At 37.7% G+C, this 19245-nt stretch overlaps 1 protein-coding gene across 1 annotated transcript in view; it reads left to right on the top strand.

Moving 5' to 3' along the window:
* CORIN (corin, serine peptidase) overlaps window positions 1–19245 on the top strand; it is a 252898-nt gene that overhangs the window by 157995 nt on the left and 75658 nt on the right. Inside the window, 4 exon segments of the mRNA XM_063108597.1 lie at window positions 2273–2386; window positions 11553–11660; window positions 13868–13978; window positions 15913–16029. Coding sequence (XP_062964667.1) covers window positions 2273–2386; window positions 11553–11660; window positions 13868–13978; window positions 15913–16029 — 450 coding nt within the window.

Raw genomic sequence — 19245 nt, 5'->3', positions numbered from 1 at the left:
CCCCCCAAATTTAATTACTTAACTACTACTTAAGTATGTTTAGTGACCCCCAGGTCTAGGTTGCATCACGTGCTTAACTACTTTACTGCTAATAGCCTACTGTTAGGTAGGTTACTTAACTGGTAGCAACTGGTACTTAACTGGTAGGCGACAATTTTTCTAATATATTTACTGAAAAAAATCCATATATAAATGAACACATGCAGTTCAAACCGTTTTGTTCAACTAAATGTTCAGCAAGTCAAAACTGATTTCTTTGATAGCACTGGTAAATAGTCTACTAATTGTATTTTTTTCTTTGCTTTACAGCAATATATTGCTCCTTTAGAGACATAGGTGACTTTTCCCCATCAAATATTAATTGGGAACCTCCTGAGTGCCAGCCAGTCGACTGGGTTCCAGGAACATGGAGGGAAATATGACAGTCGTGGGTCTCACTGCCTAGAGCTTTCAGTTAGTACTTTTTCTGTATTTCTAATTATGGAGTTAAAATGCTCCATATTTCCTGGTTCCTTTAGTTAGCCAACAAGGCTCATCTCATCAAGAAATACTTAGTTCAGGGAATGGTGTCAGTGACCAGGCCACTGACCACATAGCTGATCAACAAACACACGGTAGCTTTGGTGGAGGGGATAGGGAGGTAGGGTGGGGGGGGGGAGAGAGAGAGAGAGAGAGAGGGAGAGGGAGAGGGAGAGGGAGAGGGAGAGGGAGAGGGAGAGGGAGAGGGAGAGGGAGAGAGAGGGAGGGACGGAGGGAGGGAGGGAGGGAGGGAGGGAAGGAGAGGGAGGGAGGGAGGGAGGAAGGGAGGTTTTCAGAAGTTCTATTCATCTACTGTTATTCTGAAACAGGAGCTCATAAAAAACGTTCGTCTTTTTATTTTTCTTATTAAAAAAGTAAGACATCATCATTTTAAGAATATTTGTAAAATACAATACAGTGAAGAAAATAAAATAAAAACAAAAGTGACCTTTAATCCTAATACCAGGGATAATTATAGTAGTCTTTGATATACCTCTTCCCATGCCAAATTTTATTATGTTTTTTAAGGCCAATTGGTGTTTTTCCACTAAAAGTATTTTGAACTTTGTTCCAGAATATTAAGTATTTTCTACAATATATTTTTCAATGGCTGTTAACAGTATTCTTTATTATGGAGGTAACAAAATTGGTTTAACTAGTCCCCTACTATTGCATAGTTATTTCATTGTTTCCTCATTATAAACAATAATGGTATAAATATGCTTACAAATAAACTTGCACATATTCATAATGATTTCCTTTGTATGATGTCCAAGAAATGATTGCTGAATCAAAGGTTATGCACATTTAAAAGGCATTTGATGAACATTACCAAATATTTAAATTTATTTTAACACCCACTTAGTTGAACTAATTTACCTTTTCTTACTGTCTTCCTGAAAAATGTTTCTAGCTTTTTATCTTTAATTTATTGTCTACTGTAATTTTAAAACAGCTGAATATGTATTGAATTTTGAGAAGAAAAAGAACAACATAATACTAAAAGCATAAAATACCAAAATGTAACTGTGTTAAGGAAAAAAAGAATGAAAATATTGTATTGTTAGCTAATGTCATTTCATATTTCTTATGCCAAAATTAACTCTGACATTTTAAAATATATTTCAAATACAGGGCACAGTGTCTCTATGCTTGTGTTTAAGCAACTATTAATTGATTGACTGTTTTTGGTGGCTGACTCGTTCAGGGATCTGAACCTGTGACCTTGGTGTTGTAAGGGTGCCCTCTAAACAACTAAGCTAACTGGCCAGCCCAACTGACTCTGCTTTTAATGTGACTTTCTCTGTGCTACATAGAATAGCATTTTAGGAGAGCTTTTTTTTTTTTCTTTCTTTTGAGTCTCTTCAATTAATAGCACTTCACTTTGACATAATTTTCAATTATTAAAAAAAATTCCCATTGGGTGTTTTCCCCTATACGTTGTGCAATTGGTGAGGCTGCTCTCTTTTGCTCTGAACATGGATGTCTCGCTCTGCAAGTGCACTGGTGAATTTTCTCCTGCTTTTCTCAGACATATACTCTTTATGTCATTCTAAGGTAATTTCGCAATAAACGTTCTAGAGTGCCAAAGAAAAACTGGTGACGATGATGCTGAGGGAGTTTGGAAACAAATCTGTCAAATAGCAAGGAAAGATTCCTTTCTGTTTTTTATTGATCTTTACTAATTTTAAAAGAGAAAACAAAACACCCTTATTCTGACATTGTTTTTCTGCCCCCCCCCCTTTTTTTTTAGTGCTCTGCGATGGGGGCAAGGGCTTTCTGTGTGCCAGTGGAATCTGCATCCCCAGGAAACTGCAGTGTAATGGCTACAATGACTGTGACGACTGGAGCGACGAGGCTCACTGCAGTATGTAGCAGGCTGTTTGGGGTTTGTCTGGGTGGACAGGGGTTCTATTCAGGGGCCTAGAAACCAAAACCATTCCATTGTCAAATCCTGACAACCATCAGACATTTGCGTAGACTGCTTTTGGTTTGCCTTTCTAAAGCGAGCAATGTGTTTACCTTCCCCCAGGGTGACAGTAGTCTGTTTGCACACCTTTCAAAGGCATGGTTTTATTAGGAATCCAACAGCTAGATGCTGCATTGGAACAGATTAGGGATTGAAACGTTTTTGCATAGAGTCTTATAATCAGGAGAAGGCTTTTGGTTTATTTTGTTTGGGTGAGGATTTTTGTTTTTGTTTTTAAAGCTTTATGAGTACAAAGGTCAATGTTTTCTAAAAAGGTTATTTTAATAGGAAAAATTTTCACACTAATGATTCATAACATTCATGACACGGCAAATACAGAGCCTCTGGTTTGTTTATGCTTTCCCCAAACCTAGAGATAGTCAATGGCATTAACTATTTTTAATCTACTGATTGATAGATTCAGCTTTAAACATCCACAATTTACTTCCTCACTGATTTGGTTAGTTGTTTTAACTGAACTGGCCAGTGGTTTGTCCAATATAGATTCAGATTTCAAGTTGTTTTGCACTTATGCATGAGAGAGAAGGAAAAAACTAGACTCAAGAATTATATTACATGATTTGTATTCAAAACAGAACTATATGCACTTGTGTTCTAATTTTTTTTCATCAAAATATTTTAACATTTATTTGTACATATTTGTGGGGTACACTGTTGTTTCAGTACACTGCACAATGATTCATTTAGGGTAGATAGTGTAGTTTTGTACCTATTAGTCCACCATTTTTTCTCCTTCCTCCCCTGTCCCACCCGTAATCATTACTCTACTCTCTACTTCTCTGAGAACCACTTAAAAAAAAAAAAAATTCCACATATGAGTGAGATCATGTGGTATTTGTCTTTCTGTGCCTGACTTACTTCATTTAACATGGTGGTTTCCAGTTCCATCCATGTTGCTGCAAATGATAGGATATCATTTTTTTAAATAGCTGAGTAGTATTCCACTGTAAATATATGCCACAGTTTTTTTTATCCATTCATCCACTGATGGACATTTAGGTGGATTCCATCTCTTGGCTGTTGTGAATAGTGCTGTGATGAATGTGGGAGTACAGGTGTCTTTTTGGTATATTGATTTCATTTCCTTTGGGTATATAGCTAGTAGTGAGATAGCTGGGTCATAGGGTAGATCTATTTTTAGTTGTCCACGGAACCTCCATACTGTTTTCCACAGTGGCTGTACCACTTTGCACTCCCACCAGCAATGAAGGAGAGTTCCTTTTTCTCCACATCCTTGCCAGCATTTGTTATTTTTTGTCTTGATAGTAGCCATTCTAACTGGAGTGAGATGATATCTCATTTGGTTTTAATTTGCATTTCCCTGATGATTTGTGATGTTGAGTATTTTTTCATGGGTCTATTGGCCATTTGTGTGTCTTCTTTTGAGAAATGTCTGTTCAGGTCCTTTGCCCTTTTTGAAATTGGTTTATTTGGTTTTTTGTTGTTGAGTTGTTTGAGTTCCTTGTGTAGTCTGGTTGTTAGCCCCTTGTCTGATTGTTTTTTAATGGTTGTATAACCAGCCATATTTAGTATGGGACAAGTTGTGTTTTACTCGTCGTGAGAATTGCCAAGGCTTTATAAGAGTTCCACACTGCTGACCTCAATGGAAAGATTCCTCTGGTCTGTTTGCCAGGTGAGCCAACTCTTCTTCTATCTGAAGGGTTGGCATGTTCATTGGTCAGAACTTTCGAAAGGCACTGCTGTTGCAACATTTCGGGTCAGTGTTTCCCAAACTGGTGTCTCATAGTACCTGAGTCTTGAAAAATGAATGAGAAAAAAAATTAGTTTGGGAAATGCTCTCTACTAGATCTTCTTAGAGAGTTACAATACATATTTGTATTAAAAGTTCTGAAAAATTCTACAGTTAAAATAATTACTAATTTTGCTTAACTTGGTATTTCCTGAAAATTATTTCCTCATGTTACTCTCCATCTTTATTTATTTGTTCATGCATTTATTTATTTTGCATAGTACCTCGCATCCTTTGGAACTTTAGTTATGCTATACATATTTTAGCAAATGTTTTTCAGAAAGACATTTGTTTTTCACAACTTGAAATTCTCTCTTCAGAAAAACTTATGGCACACAATTTTACATGAAAAACATTTTTATAGGATGTATACTTATATTGGGGAGTATTGCTGTGGACTTAGCAGAAAATACTGTGCAAAATAGCCACAATAGGATACTTTAAATAGCTCAATAGAATTATATTCATTTTAGGGGAATTGTGATGGCATCTCTTATTTATCTCTTATTATAGTCCATATCATGGCATTATTCAAATTCTGCATGTGCTTCTCCCCTCTGTGGTGGGCCAACATCAATTTCATCATTATGTTCTTCTGTTTTACTGAGCATTGCACTTGGAACACAGTAAGTGCTTTCTGCCACATTTGTTGAAACTAAACTTGAAGAAGTAAAATTTCCTAGCTGCAATGGGACAAGAAGGTATCACTATTCTGCAAGTTATTTAGCAATGTCCTTGGAGTTGAAGAATTTATTAAGGAAGACAGACACTGGCTTTACTCACGAACATACTTAAAAAATGATCTGGTTTGGAGGAAAGACATCCCTTCAGAAAACTTCTGTATGAAAATGCTTAGTTAGACCTTGAAGGCTTCATATGCAGTTGTTTCTGACCTTAAAAGGACATCTTCTTCTGAACTCTAACATTCAGTGCTTGTGGCATTTCAGCATGAGTGTTTATGGAAGGTGCCACATTCCTGTTGTCACCACCCTGCAGTGAAGGAATAGTGCAAATTTGAATTAGAGCTTGGATGCAATCAGAGCATGAACATGGCCCACAAATACTCATGAGGGAAGTTTTGCTGTGCATTCCCGGGGAGGGGCAGAAAAATATACCTGGTTCCCAAGGTTCTGGCAGGTAGATGAGGAGGACTGCCAGAGAAGATCATGCTTCTATGGATTAGATGCAAAGATAATCTCTAGCTAAGCACTTTTCTGCTTTTATAAAACATGAGTCAAATTATATAGTTTGTATAGTTTATTGAGTTGTTGAATTCCTTTTTATTCATGTTCAAAGGAAGGGATGGAAGGGATTTCTTATTTGTGAATTACCTAATCAACTGTGCTAGAAGCATTTACCTACATGATATGGTTTGATTATCAGCACAGGAGGTATTGCCTAATCCCTTTTGTACAGGTACAGAGCCAGGGCTTGGGGTGATGAATTCATTTGACAGTGATTCAAAGTGCTAGATTTGAACTCAGTCTTGAAGGGTTCCAAATTTAATGCCACTTTCTCTCAGCTGTGCTGCCTTCGACTTGTCCTTGTTCCCAAAAGCTCAGATTTGGTGAATGATTATATTCTGATAATTATTATGACAGGAAAGTTTTTAACTAGTTTGGATGCTCTATTATGCTTTGGGAGGTAATTGTCTATTACAGCAGTGCTCCAGGTATCTGTGACTACTTACTGACTTTCTCCCCTAAATAGTTTTGCCTTGTTTGTTAGTATTTTCCTAAGAAATTGAATGAAAATATTTCCAACTACCTGGAACAATTTTAGTGGTGTAGTAGAAAGATTTTTGAAATTAGGGCAACTTTAAAATGTTCTAGCTCTGTGACTAGTTCTGTGAGGCTACTTCTCTAACCTTGACTTTTCTTATCAAGGCTGGCTGCACATTAGCACCCCCAGGAAGCCCCACCTGCAGAGAAGCTGATTCAGCTGGTCTGGAAGTGGGGCCCAGGCAATAGTACTTTTGCAGAGCTCCCCAGGAAATTCTAATGTGCAGCCAGATTTGAAACCACTGGACTAGAAGGTATCTGGTGTCTCTTTTGTTCCTAACATTCTATAATCTTTTGATTCTATAACCAGCTCCTAAAACAGTGCCTGGAACATAGTAGGTGCTTAGCAAATGAATACATTTTTTAAAAAGTCTCAAAGAAAATGGTTGTCATAGGAAAATAACTGTCACAAAGCCTACACACTTAATTCCACATAAAACCACCATCAAATAGTTTTGGAAATTATTAGCTCTGAATTTTGGTAGAATTGGTTGACTCGTTTTTGAAGACAATGGTTATATAATTATACTGAGTGCAGTAGAGTATAGTGATCAATACTGGAAGTTTTGAGTCAGGCTGCCTCGGTTCCTGTCTTTACCATTTCCTACCTCTGAGAACTTGGGCAAGTTATCAACATCCCTATGCCTCAGTTTCTTCATCAGTAAAATGAAAACAATAGTAGTAACTATTTCTAGAATTGTTCAGAAAAATGAATCATTGGATTTAAAGCATGTAGACTAATGTCTGGCATGCAATAACTCAAAGAACATTAGGATTTATGGTTGTGATTGTTGTCATTGTTAACTGTTTTTATCTTACCCCTTCCCTCACCCAGCACCTCTCATTTCTAGGGTGCAGAGGATGACCACTGGAAGTCAAGGGGACAGCTGATAAAGACTGGGTGATATGTGGTAGGGCAGACAGAAACAGTAAAATATGCACAACAATTTAAAAAATAGTACCACATGAAGCTATTTTAGAAAGGAGGCAACCTAAACAGTGCAAAATAAAAATTGATATCAAATGATGTTTCCGAGTTATCAAAAATGAGCGTATTTACCATGATCTTTTTACTAAGACAGGGGTGCAAGGTAAATTATAGAAAGATTTCCATCAAAATAATCCCTTGGAGCTGGGTTGTGTGGAGAGAGCTGATGAAATAGATAACATTGAAACTAGGCCTTGCTCTCAGGTGATGTTTATATGTTCTAGGACAGTGGTTTTCAACTCTTTAGATGATATTTTGCAATGTATGGAGACATTTCTGATTGTCACAGCTGTAGGGGTGGGGAGAGGTACTAGTGGCATCTAGTGGGGAGAGGCCAGGGATGCTGCTAAACATCCTACATTACACAGGGCAGTTCCCCCCAACCACTGGCCTGAATTACTCAGTCCAAAATGTCAGTAGTGCAGCAGTTGAGAAATCCTCCTCTCGAGGTAGAAGTCAGCAGTAGAAAGAAGCCCGGGAGTCAAGAAGCCCAGCTTCTTCTCGTGATCTGCTGTTAATGAGCTGGGCAATGGTGGGCAGACCATTTAACCTCTCTGGTCATCTCAAAATGAGAGGGTTGGATGAAATGACCTTTGGACCTTTCCATCTTGAACATTCTATGGGTGGAAATTGTGCATCTGGACTTGTATCTTTAGTTGAGGCAACATATTTGTGTTTATAGAGTCGTAGTACAAATTGAACCAATTGAATGAAGCCTTTGATAAAAAGGCTTTCTGTTTCTTCGTTTGCTGCTTTAATGTAATGATAATTTTGAGGGACAAAAGTTAATAGCATGTATATGAGATGTCAAACTGAAATAAATATTACCATGCAAGAACCTCAGAAGAAACATTTTGTATCAAGCTCTTAAGAAAAATGAGCTGTGTACAGAAAAACATCTACCTTAGGTCATGCAAAATTATGCTTGTATTGAGAAAGAAAATCACAACAAGTAGCTTTTGAACATTTTGATTTGTTGGACCAAATTGCGCTGACACCATCTCTTTTCAGTTCAAATAAACATTTACTCCAATAAAAGGAGCCACTGTGAACTTTGCTATTTGTGTGTATTTCTGGCTGTGCAGTGCCTCTAGTTTTGTGTGTTTACTAATCATACAGGCCTTAGAGAAGTAACATGTTATTTTCCAAATGCACCTTATTTTATATCTAACTTCCGAAAATGGCTTCTAACCAAGCAAATCATGACAGTGACTTTAAATTTTTCTAAATCTGCACCTGTATGAATAACGAGGATTTTAAAAAGATGCCCGAGTCCTCTCCATTTATGAAAGAATTTAATAAATGCCAACATCAATTTTAAAAATAACTCCAATGAGGTGTTTTAGTATGAATTACCAGGGGTCCAGAATGTGCCTCACGGTGGACGCATAAACCTGTGGAAATTTTTGGTGTGTTCTCAGGTTAATCAGATTCTGAAAGGAGTATTTGATTTTCCAGTAGTACTACCATAAAAAAAGTGAAGTGTACTGCTTAAAAAAGAAATTAACTCATAGGGTTTAAAATCTGCCAAAACCCATCCCCCTCCTCTGGGAGAATGCATTTAGTTTTGCACTGAAGGTCAAGTTGAGAAACCTAATTTCCTTGGTATTGCTGATTCTAGCATACTGATTCCAAACTTCCCACAAGAGTAATTTTGCTTAAAAGAAAACTAAAATCAAGAAGACCTTTTAAAATTTCACAAGGAAATGTAAAGATTTTGATGTACAAATTCCCCAAATCTACCAGTGGACAGGAGAACCAATGCCATAACCTTGCTTGACTCAATTATCATGTGGTAGGAATCCCATTCAGCAGTGGGGTGCAGCATGGGGAAATAGCACTCTCTGCTGAAGGGAGGAAATATACTGTCAAGGTGATAATTAAGACTTCTTCTTAGTTGTTATATTTTCCCTTACCATGGCTGACCTTGTTTGAAAATTATTCAGTCTGGGGGATGTAAAAATATAAAGTACTTACAAAGTTTTGTGTAAGTGTGAACAGACGTGTACACATGCATGTGTATTTGTGTGAGTACACATACACATCTTCTTAATGAAGATGCTGAACATCTCTAAGGCCCACTCCACTCCTAAAATGATGTGATTCTAAAAGTTTTTAATATATATCCAAAGGAATGGAGACCATCATGTCAAAGGATTACCCACACTCCCATGTTCATCACAGCTTGATTTATGTTAGCCAAGATGTGGAACCAACCTAAGTGTCCATTGATGGATGACTGGGTAAGGAAAGTGTGGTATATATATTATATACAGCAGAATACTACTTAGCCATAAAAAAGAATGAAATTCTGCCATTTGCAGCAACGTGGATGAGCTTGAGAAAATCATGTTCAGTGAATTAAGCCAGGCACAGAAGGAGAAATACTGCATGTCTTCACTCATAAGTGGGAGGAAAGAAAGAAAGAACAAAAGAAAGAAAGACCACAATGAAACGTTGAAGTTTCAGAGGGGTAGAACAGACTTATAGTTACTACAGTCGGGAAGGGAGTAGGAGGAGGGGGGTTAGAGGGTAATTTTAAGAATAATTACAATTTGTAAGGATGAATGTGCTGATAATATTGATTTGGTCATCACATACTGTACATAAATACTGATAGTCAAGTTTGTACCCCATAAATATGTATAATTAATTATGTTTCAACTCAAAATATAAATTAAAAAATAAAATAAAATAAAAAAACAACAAACAAACAAAAACAAACAAAAAAAGGTTCTTTTTAGATGAGTCCCTTTTTAAAATAGACATTTATGATTCATGTATATATAAGTGTAATATTTGGATGTGGCTAACAGTTTAACCAGTCAATGCTAAGGGCTTTTGATAATGAATTGTCATCCACTTTGGGATGTTTGGAGTAAAGAGATGTCCACCACCAATTGTAAGAGATACAGGCTTTTGCTTGAGAAAAAACAATCAGACGCAATTCAGGAGACCGGACTATTGACGACTTGATTCCTGGTCCTCATCAGCCAAGTAGTCTTCATTTCTCACCTCTTTCCTTTGTTCTTGTTATACATCCCAGAAATCTAGTTTCTATTAAATGCAGGGATTTTTACATACATTAATTTTAAATGTTTTTTTACAGCTTTTTTGAGGTATAATTTGCAAAGCATAAATTTCACCTATTGACTTTTTGGCAAATTTATAAAGTTGTGCAACCATCACCACAATCAAGTTCTAGAATTCTTTCATCTTCCTCCAAATTTCCCTCCTACCCATTTGCAGTCAGTCCCCACTCCCACCCCTCTAGCCACCGGTAACCACTACTCTGATTTCTGTCTCTATAAATTTTCTGTTTCTGAGAATTTCATAGGTGGATCATGTAATACATAGTCTTTGTGTCCTGTTTCTTTCCCTTAGCACAACATTTTGAGGTTTATCAGTACAGCCGAGAGTATACATGTAGTGATAATTTAGTCTTTTTAGTCACCGGATAGTATCCCATGGTATGGGTACACTGCATTGTGTTTGTTCATTCACCACTTGTGAGTATTCGGATTTTTTCCAGTTTGGGGCTGTCATTAATAATGCTGCCATAAACATTTATATACAAATCTTTGTGTGAATACATGTTCAATTTCTCTTGGGTAGATTTGTTAGAGTGGAATTTATGAATTAATTGTGTGGTAAGTTTATAGTTAACTTCATAAGAAACTACCAGTCTGTTTTCCAATGTGGCATTATAAATATTACAGTTCTACCAGCAATGCATGAAAGTTTCAGTTTCTGAAAATCTTTGCCAATATTTGGTATTATTTGTCTTTTTTATTATGGCCACTTTAGGGGATGTGTAGAAGTATCATATTGTGGCTTTAATTTGCCTTTCCTTACTTTCATGTGCTTATTAGTCATTATATATCTTTCACAAGGTCTTTCTATTTCAAGTCTATTCAAGTCTTTATTGGGATGATTAGATATCAAGTGTGCAAAAATGATTGCTGACCTTCACCTCAAATCATGCACAAAAATAAACTCAAAATGGACCATAGACTGAAACATAAGAGTGAAAATTATGAGGCTTCTAGAAGAAAACATGGGAAAAAAAATCTTTGTGACTTTGGATTAGGCAAAGAATTCTTAAATGTGACACCAAAAGCACAAGGAATAAAAAAATAATAATAAACTTCAATAAAGTTAAAAATATTTGTGATTCAAAAATATCGTTAAGAAAATGAAAAGATAAGCCACATACTGGAAAAAAAAAAAACATGACCCAGTTACAAATGAGTGAAAGTGGAAGTCAGATAAAACCTTTCAGAAAGTGATAAAAACACTTGCCTAGGGATCCAAATGTCCTAGTCCCGGTTCTGCAGTAACATAAATGCCATGGAACAAGTCACTGGATCTCTCTGTGCCATAGTCTCCTCACCTGTAAATCAGTAGGTGTGAACCAGGTTACCATTACGGATTCTCTCCCATGATAAGCTTTTGTCAAGTAAAGTACTGCTATAACAACCTGTACTGCTCTGATGACACATTGGTGGCTTCTCTTATTTGCAGACTGCAGTGAGAATCTGTTTCACTGTCACACAGGAAAGTGCCTTAATTACAGCCTTGTGTGTGATGGATATGATGACTGTGGGGATCTGAGTGATGAACAAAACTGCGGTAAGTAGCATTGTTTCCCTAAGAGTTTAAATTTAAAATCACGAAAATTTATAGCTAAGGACTTGTAGCTCATTGTTAATGTGAGTAGGAGTCTAAGTTATGAAATTGTCAGTTTATTTTTTAAAAGTTTTTTTTCAATCACTGGTCTCAGTCATATTTTATATGTAAATGTCATACTTCTTACATATACTAAGGAAATGTTAAAGAAGTGGGATGGAAAGACAGATAAAGGTTGTTAATGTGTTAATATTTTTTTCTCCTTGAAAGTGTTCTCTTTCTCCTATGGTTAGAGCCAGGGGCTTACGTTTAGATTTTGAGCTCTTGAGTGAAACTTCTCAGGCAGATAGATTGTGTGTGCCTGCCTCCGTCTTATGTGTAACCAAAGACCCCTCCTTTATTTGATTGCCAAGCACTACAGGGACTGCTTGTGTCATAGCTACACCTAGGGTTAAGATGACACATTTGTTTTATGTACAAATACTGCTTTTCTTAACTTTAAAGAATGAACCTACCTTTCAAAGAGCCATGTTCAATTCTGAATGCCATCTCGTGAGTTAAAACCTGTTTATTTACCTTTTTGGCTTTGTGATTAGCTTTCAAATTTTTAAGTTGTATATTATTGAATGACATAGGAATTTTGCAACATGAACAAAAGCGCAAGCTGGGATGAGGATGGACACTGGGAAAATGACATGAGACAGTGCTGAGCATTAGAGAATATCGGAAGCAATGTTGGGAAAGGAGCCGGGGTATGATCAGAGAACGTTTGGGAGTGGTGAATATCAGAAATAACCCCATACTAAAAAACTTAGCAGTTTCTAGTTGGCCCTCAGGGCATCCATAAAAATATTTAAAAATATGTATATGTACAAACCATCCCACAGGTGACTAGATAGATGTGGGTTATCCTCTGAATGACTAGTCTTGAGACAAAAGATTAGAAGAAATTGTAATTATATACATCATAGAATTTATGGTAGCAAAAGGCCTTAGAGATCATCTAATCCAACCTTTCCTTTTGCCAATGAGGTAACTGGGAAAATGCAGGAGGAGTGAGTGGAGCTTGGCAGGTGGATAAGTTACTGGAGGGGGCCAGGGTATAGTTAATGTGTGAAAAAGAATGCGGTTGCCATTCAGCATAGTGGCTCTGAAGATAGTAGGGTATCGTGAAGCTTGTGTTCTCAGGACGGCTATCGTCCTCATCTGATGGCATTAGTAACAACTTTCCCCTAGACCAGTCTCTGCATGGCTCCTGATCTTTAGTGGGCTGAGTATGGGTGGCTCTTCTGTTTCCTGCCCAAGCTTCCCACCCCCTGTGCTTTTCTTATTTTCTCTGCGTATGTCTTCCATATTCTTTGCTTTATTGCTCCAAAATGCCCTTTAAGATCCATGTCCCTTTAGGAGTCTGTCTGTGACAGTGGCACTATTAATGGAAACCCATGATTCTCATTATTGAAATTATTATTCATGAATCCACATACATCTTTTAAAGGGCTTATGTTTAGGTTATACCACCTCTCATGGCAAAACATCCTATGGATTCTGCCCTCTATGAGAGGAAACTTATCACTTAGTTCTTCCCCCCTGCCCCAGGAATGTATGGAGTGTGAGAAAGTTTAAATCCAGGCCTAGAAGAATTGTGAAAATAATATAAGTTGTTTGCATTTCCTACCCAGCAGTTCTTTCAATGTGGGTTATATATTAAGATAGTTCAATGAAAACTTAGGCTTAGTATCAGGAGAGATGACATAAGGAGATTCTTACCTTCCAAATTTACCAGAGAGAGGCGAGTTACAAATCTTAGAAACACGAGACAGCTGTCACATATACATCAACTCAGCTATCTACCTCGTGAAACCCAAAACACAGTTCTGTTTATCAGTGTAGAAATCACAATTTTTTTGTAAGGAAAGAAAACAAAGCCTGAAGACAACAACCGTAAGAACAACTAAGGGTCCTGTGACAGTGGGGCTGTACTGTTATTCAAATGAAAAATAGATATGTCCTACCCCACAGTGACAGAGTGGTCAGTGGGGCACAAGCTTGGTGGGACATGGTGTTTTAATTGTGCCAGACCCACCGTAGAAACGTTATTGAAAATATTGTAACAACTGGCGTGGAGGCTTCTCAATGGGAACTGTGAGCCACAGGATTCTGAGTGCTGTCCTGCTGGTTTTCTACATCCTCATGAATTTTCGTCTCTCCAGATTGCCATCCCGCCACGGAGCATCGCTGCAGTGATGGGCGCTGCATCCCGACGGAGTGGGTATGTGATGGTGACCATGACTGTGTGGACAAGTCCGACGAGGTCAATTGCTGTGAGTGCCCTGAGCATTCTCATGTTGTTGATATTTCCATTTCTGCTTGTTTAGACTGTTCTCAAGTTTCACTGTCTAAACAGCATCCGAGGGGAGAGATTCTTATGCTTTGGTTCTAGCCTATAAAGAAGATAATGATCATCATTTTGAGTGGTGTGATGACAATAACAGTGTGGTGCATGTGACTTCCACACTTCTCTCCCCCCAGCTCCAAGCTTCATTTGGTTGATCTGGCCAGGCAGGTGTTTGTTCTCTCTCATCACTATTGTTCCATGTGTCTCCTTTATGCTTCTGTGGCTTTGTCAAAGGGGATGCTCTTCCCAGAGACTGGGGGACCTTTCTTCCCAGATGATGGACGAGTAGCTAAACTAAGCTTCCCTGTAGGAGCCTCCAAACCTGTTCTCAGGGGCCATTTGAGGAAGAACAAGGAGAGAATTTCCAGAGAGATCAGAGCCTTTCATGTTCACACAGTTACACGGACAGTGTGTGATAATAGTAATTTTGTAGCCTGTTGTGTTTCTGGGAGAATGGAAATCTTCAGGTAGCTGTTACTGAACTGAATTAATAAATATCAAGTATGACTATTAACTCTTTTTTGCCCCATAGAAAATACAATATACCCCGTAGGCAATAATAAGAATGAGTGAATAGAAGAAGTTAGATGTTAAAAGAGAGTACGATTGACCTGAAAGAGTTCACGTGATGTAGTTTTACGTGTGTTTGAACTAATTAAACTTTTTATTTCATCTTTTTGAACTTATTAAACTTTTTATTTCCTCTTTTGTCTAAAAAATGTAGAAAAAGCTGATGTATATGAGATTGAATATTTAATGGGCTCATAATTTGAGGCAAAAATAGAAATGTGGATTGTACAGTTTTTATTTTGACGTGAGAAAAGTTATATAAACAGTTTCACAAGTACAGTGTCTAGCTTTCCCCTTCCCTGAATTGGGTTTAACGTGGAATAGCATCTGAATCATCCTTGCTTAGTGGACACAGTGGGACAGGGTGGATTATTCTCACTGGAACTTGGAACATGACACTCAAGTATAACATTTCTGGTGTTGAGCCTTAATTCAAGAACAGTAGGTTTTAATATTAGCTAGTAACTCCGTGAAGGCTGGGTTTACATGATACATGGGTTTCTGATGTTCTGAAAGACAAAAGGTATGGAATTTAGGAAACCTATAGGAAGCTTTTTTTGGTTTGTTTTGGCTGCTGGCCAGTACGGGGTTGACCCTTTGAGTTTGTTGTTATCAACACCATGCTCTAACCCTATAGGAAGCTTAATGGCTATGAGAGCATAACTTTTAAATATCAGATGTCATTAACAAGTTTTGAAACAAAGTGTTTATTGTGTGTTAGGTACTATGTGAGTTCTTTCACATATTTTTTCCATTGGCTCATTAGGTCAGGAAGATGTAGAATGAAATATTTGGGCCGAAGTCAGAAAAGCTTGCATCACATTGTGGCCCTACCTCTCAACAGCCATGGGACTTTGAGATAGGCAATAAACTCTCTAAACTTCTGTTTCCTCATCTGTAAAATGAGAATGACAATATTTATTTTGCAAGGTATTTTTTTATGAGGATTTGAGATCATGTGCATATGCACCTAGCACAGCTCTTACCATACAAGCAGCTGTACATAAATTGTAGTTTTTACTATTAATAGTATCACTACTACCATCATTAAAAACAATCATGCAGTTCTCAAGAAAAAGTTAACTTTTCATAAGTGCCATTTAATAAGGCAGGAAAAATTCTAGAAAGAAAGTTTTCCATTCCCCAAATGCTTGGAATTAAAAAAAAAATGAAACATCCATTTGTGTATGCATTTCGTTGTAATGGCCCGTAAGTGGGAATCATTTATATGACCTGCAGACAGAAAGAAGAATTAATAAAAAAACGTGAATATTATTCTGCCTTTCCTAGCTTGTCACAGCCAGGGTCTGGTGGAATGCAGAAATGGACAGTGTATCCCCAGTACTTTCCAGTGTGATGGCGACGAGGACTGTGAGGACGGGAGTGATGAGGACCGCTGCAGTGACGGTGAGTGGGCTGCACCGCCCCTGCAGCTTTCCTTTCTTGGTGGACTTTTCCTTGGGAACAAAGCAAAGTGTTCAAAGTGACCTAATGCTTACATAGAATTTTCAAATAAATAATTCCAAATCGCCAGCCAGGAAACCCTTTCCTGTGGTAATTATAATACTCAAGCAACTTGTGCTGAGAAACGTTTCCTAAGGGTAGAGGGTAGAAGTGAAACACCTAAACAGCATGGTTGCATTCAGTGAACTGTTTCATGGGGAAAGCCATGATAAAGAGAAATTTTAGTGTCCCATGAAATGAAATTAGATTAGGAGGAACTGTCTTCTGAAATTAAATGTAACAACTTCCTAAAATAACCACGTTCAGAGAAGCAGTTTAAAGCCTCACATCACCAAGTAATATACTTAAATACACTTTAAAAGGAGTCTGATATCTGTGTGCGAGACTCAAAAAGAAAAAGTGAATCAAATTGGTTTTTTAAGTGTGACTATTTCTATCAGAAAAGAAAGTTTCACACTGATTGTTTTAAGCCCCCGTTTGTGTAGAAGCTTCTTGGTATGGAGCTAGTAAGAATATCCCCAGGCTTAAAAACCACTACATTTGTTTGTATGATAGAGGCATAACCTAATTGTTAAAAATGTGGTTGTTGCAGCCCTGCTGCCTGGGTTCAAGCCCCGAATCTGCTACTTACTATCTGGTTGACTTTAGGCAAGTTACTTAACTCCTCTATGTCTCGGTTTCTGTGCCTGTAAAGTCAGAATGATGCTAACTACTTCACAGCATTGGCACGTGGTGAGTACTCAATAAATGTTAGCTATTATTACACACGAATTATGTTAAGGCATTTCTTGGGCTCTGTATATCCCTAATCAGCTAATGGTCACCTGTAGATAAATTAGTTTTGTCATCATGAATACTTGATCATTAGAATAACTTTAATGAGAAACCATCCAAGACCTAAAGGGAGAGCTTTAAAGCACAGACTTTATTACATAAAAAATAATATAGAAAGAGCGCTTTGTCTTACTCATTTTAAAATTCAGAAGGAAATCCTTTACCAGGCACAAGTTATTGTGTGCATTATCAACCAAGCCCCCCCCCTTTGGATCAGATTGTTCTTTCTTTCTATATAATTCAACTCTGAAATAATTTGGGGTTCTTCACTGTGTAAGGGCCAGATTTGTAGATTATTTTCTTCCATGTGTGAGATGTAAAAAAGTCATATGATAAAATGAATAACAAAGTAAAATTTTATTATCTTTATAGTAATTATTCTAATGAATTCAACTAAAAATGTATATTGCGGTGCTAATATGTGTTCATCCCCTGCGGATTCAGTGGCAAGCATAACACCTGATGGAGCTCGCAGGCTGCTGGGGGAGACCAGCTTGCTACCAATAATTGTGCAAGTCAGTGTCTAACCATGAGTACTGCAGGCTACACAGGGAAGTACAGGGTGCTGTGATGCCATCTGTGGTGTGCCTGTCCCGGTACAGGGCCTCAGACAAAGCTCCCCCAAGGAAGAGAGATTGGAGCTCAGATGGCAAAAATTAGTGGAGTTCACAAAGAAGAAGGGGGCTTGACAAAGCATCTCAGACACAGGGCATCGCTTGACCAGAAGTCCCAAGGTGGGAAGGACCAAGGCATGTTCTGAGCGGTAGGGTCCTGAGAAAAGGTCATTGTGATTAGAGAGCTGAGAAAGAAGGGGAACAGGGTGCAGCATCATAATTGTCATTAGGATTGCAGGCTTGCGCTGCTAGACAGGGCTAGGGAGGGAGCAGGACCCTCTTCTCCCAAGGCTTTGGGCACTGTTGAAGATTTAGGTCTTTAAACCCTTCAGGCTCTGTCTCTGCACACCTGTCTGGTCTCCCTCACCCTCCTTCTCAGTGGTTGAAGCTCCAGTGACTTTGACCTGTGCACTTTCCTCCTCCAGGCCTGTGCGTGTGCTGCTGTTCTGCTTGGGAAACCCATCCTCTTACCATAACTTACCTCTCTGTCTGGAAAACTCCTTTGAGAAGTTTCCCTTTATGCCCTAATCTGCTTCTGTTGCTCTCTATGTGCATCTTTTGTAAAGCAGTGATCACACAGCATCATAAGGTTTCAGTCGTGGAGATATCCTTATCAGAGTACAGGCTATATCACAGAGAGTTTCATGCCCATTTACCTTTTCATGCCCAGTGCCTAGCCTGTCACATAGACTTGTCACATAGCAGGCACTTAATATTTGCTGAAATAATGAGTGCATGATGTCGTAGTAAAATTTCCCGAAGAGCCTAAACTCACTGAAATTGTTTAGGTTTGCCTTAAGAAAAAAGTTTGACTCTGCTTACATTAAAAATAAAATAAATTAAAATAGAAAAACAGTGACATCTCTTTTCTGCAAGGCTATCTATTGTATTAAGTTGTACCTTAATGGTACTGCAAAGGAGAAAGATTCTGGTATAATAAATATTGTCTTAGAATTATAGGCAAGGATGATTATATATACACGCATAATATTATTTATTCTTAAAAGTGCCTTGCAAGATTTTCTAGATTCCAGATGATGTATCTGAAAGTAATTAACCATAATGGGGGAGAAATGGAAAATGGGCAGGAATTTATTACCTTATCCATTTAATCTACAAATGATCAGGAAATCAATGGGAAAACCAGTTTCCTCTCTACATACCTTAAGGAAAAGCCATTAGGGCAAAGGCTAATGTTACTGCTGTCTTTCATTTGGAAACAAGAAACCCAGTTCTCAGGTCATCACAGCTAGTCTGATGATACTTTCCAAGAATATACTGAGAACATGGGTAACAGCTGCAGGTGACTTGTATTGTGATAAAGTATCCCTATCGTATTGGTGTTGATGCCCTATTTATTATTAGGGAAAGCATTTTCTTAGAGGGAAGACTAGAATAGGGAGTAATGAGTTTTTAAAATAATGTCATTTAGTATTTACAATTTCAAGATCTTTATATTTCTCTCTCCCTCAAGTCACTTGAGTTTTATTTTATAATCAAGTGTAGGCATTTCCATTGAAAGCAACAGCCACCTGTTTTTTAGTGTAGGTTGTCTCTGATTTCTTCCTTCCTACAGATTGTTTTTAGAATAAATGAATTGTATTTAGTTGCCAGGAAAATTAATCCAGAAGGTACTAATTCAATGTGCGTTCAATATTTTTGGAGAAATTGGAAGGAAATTAATGTTGTGTCATTCTTCAGCTCCACCAGA

The sequence above is a fragment of the Cynocephalus volans genome, chromosome 9 (genome assembly GCF_027409185.1).
Source record: "Cynocephalus volans isolate mCynVol1 chromosome 9, mCynVol1.pri, whole genome shotgun sequence".
Taxonomy (NCBI): Eukaryota; Metazoa; Chordata; class Mammalia; order Dermoptera; family Cynocephalidae; genus Cynocephalus; species Cynocephalus volans.
The sequence above is the reverse complement of the archived record's forward strand: the minus strand, read 5'-3'. Positions and strand labels throughout refer to the sequence as shown.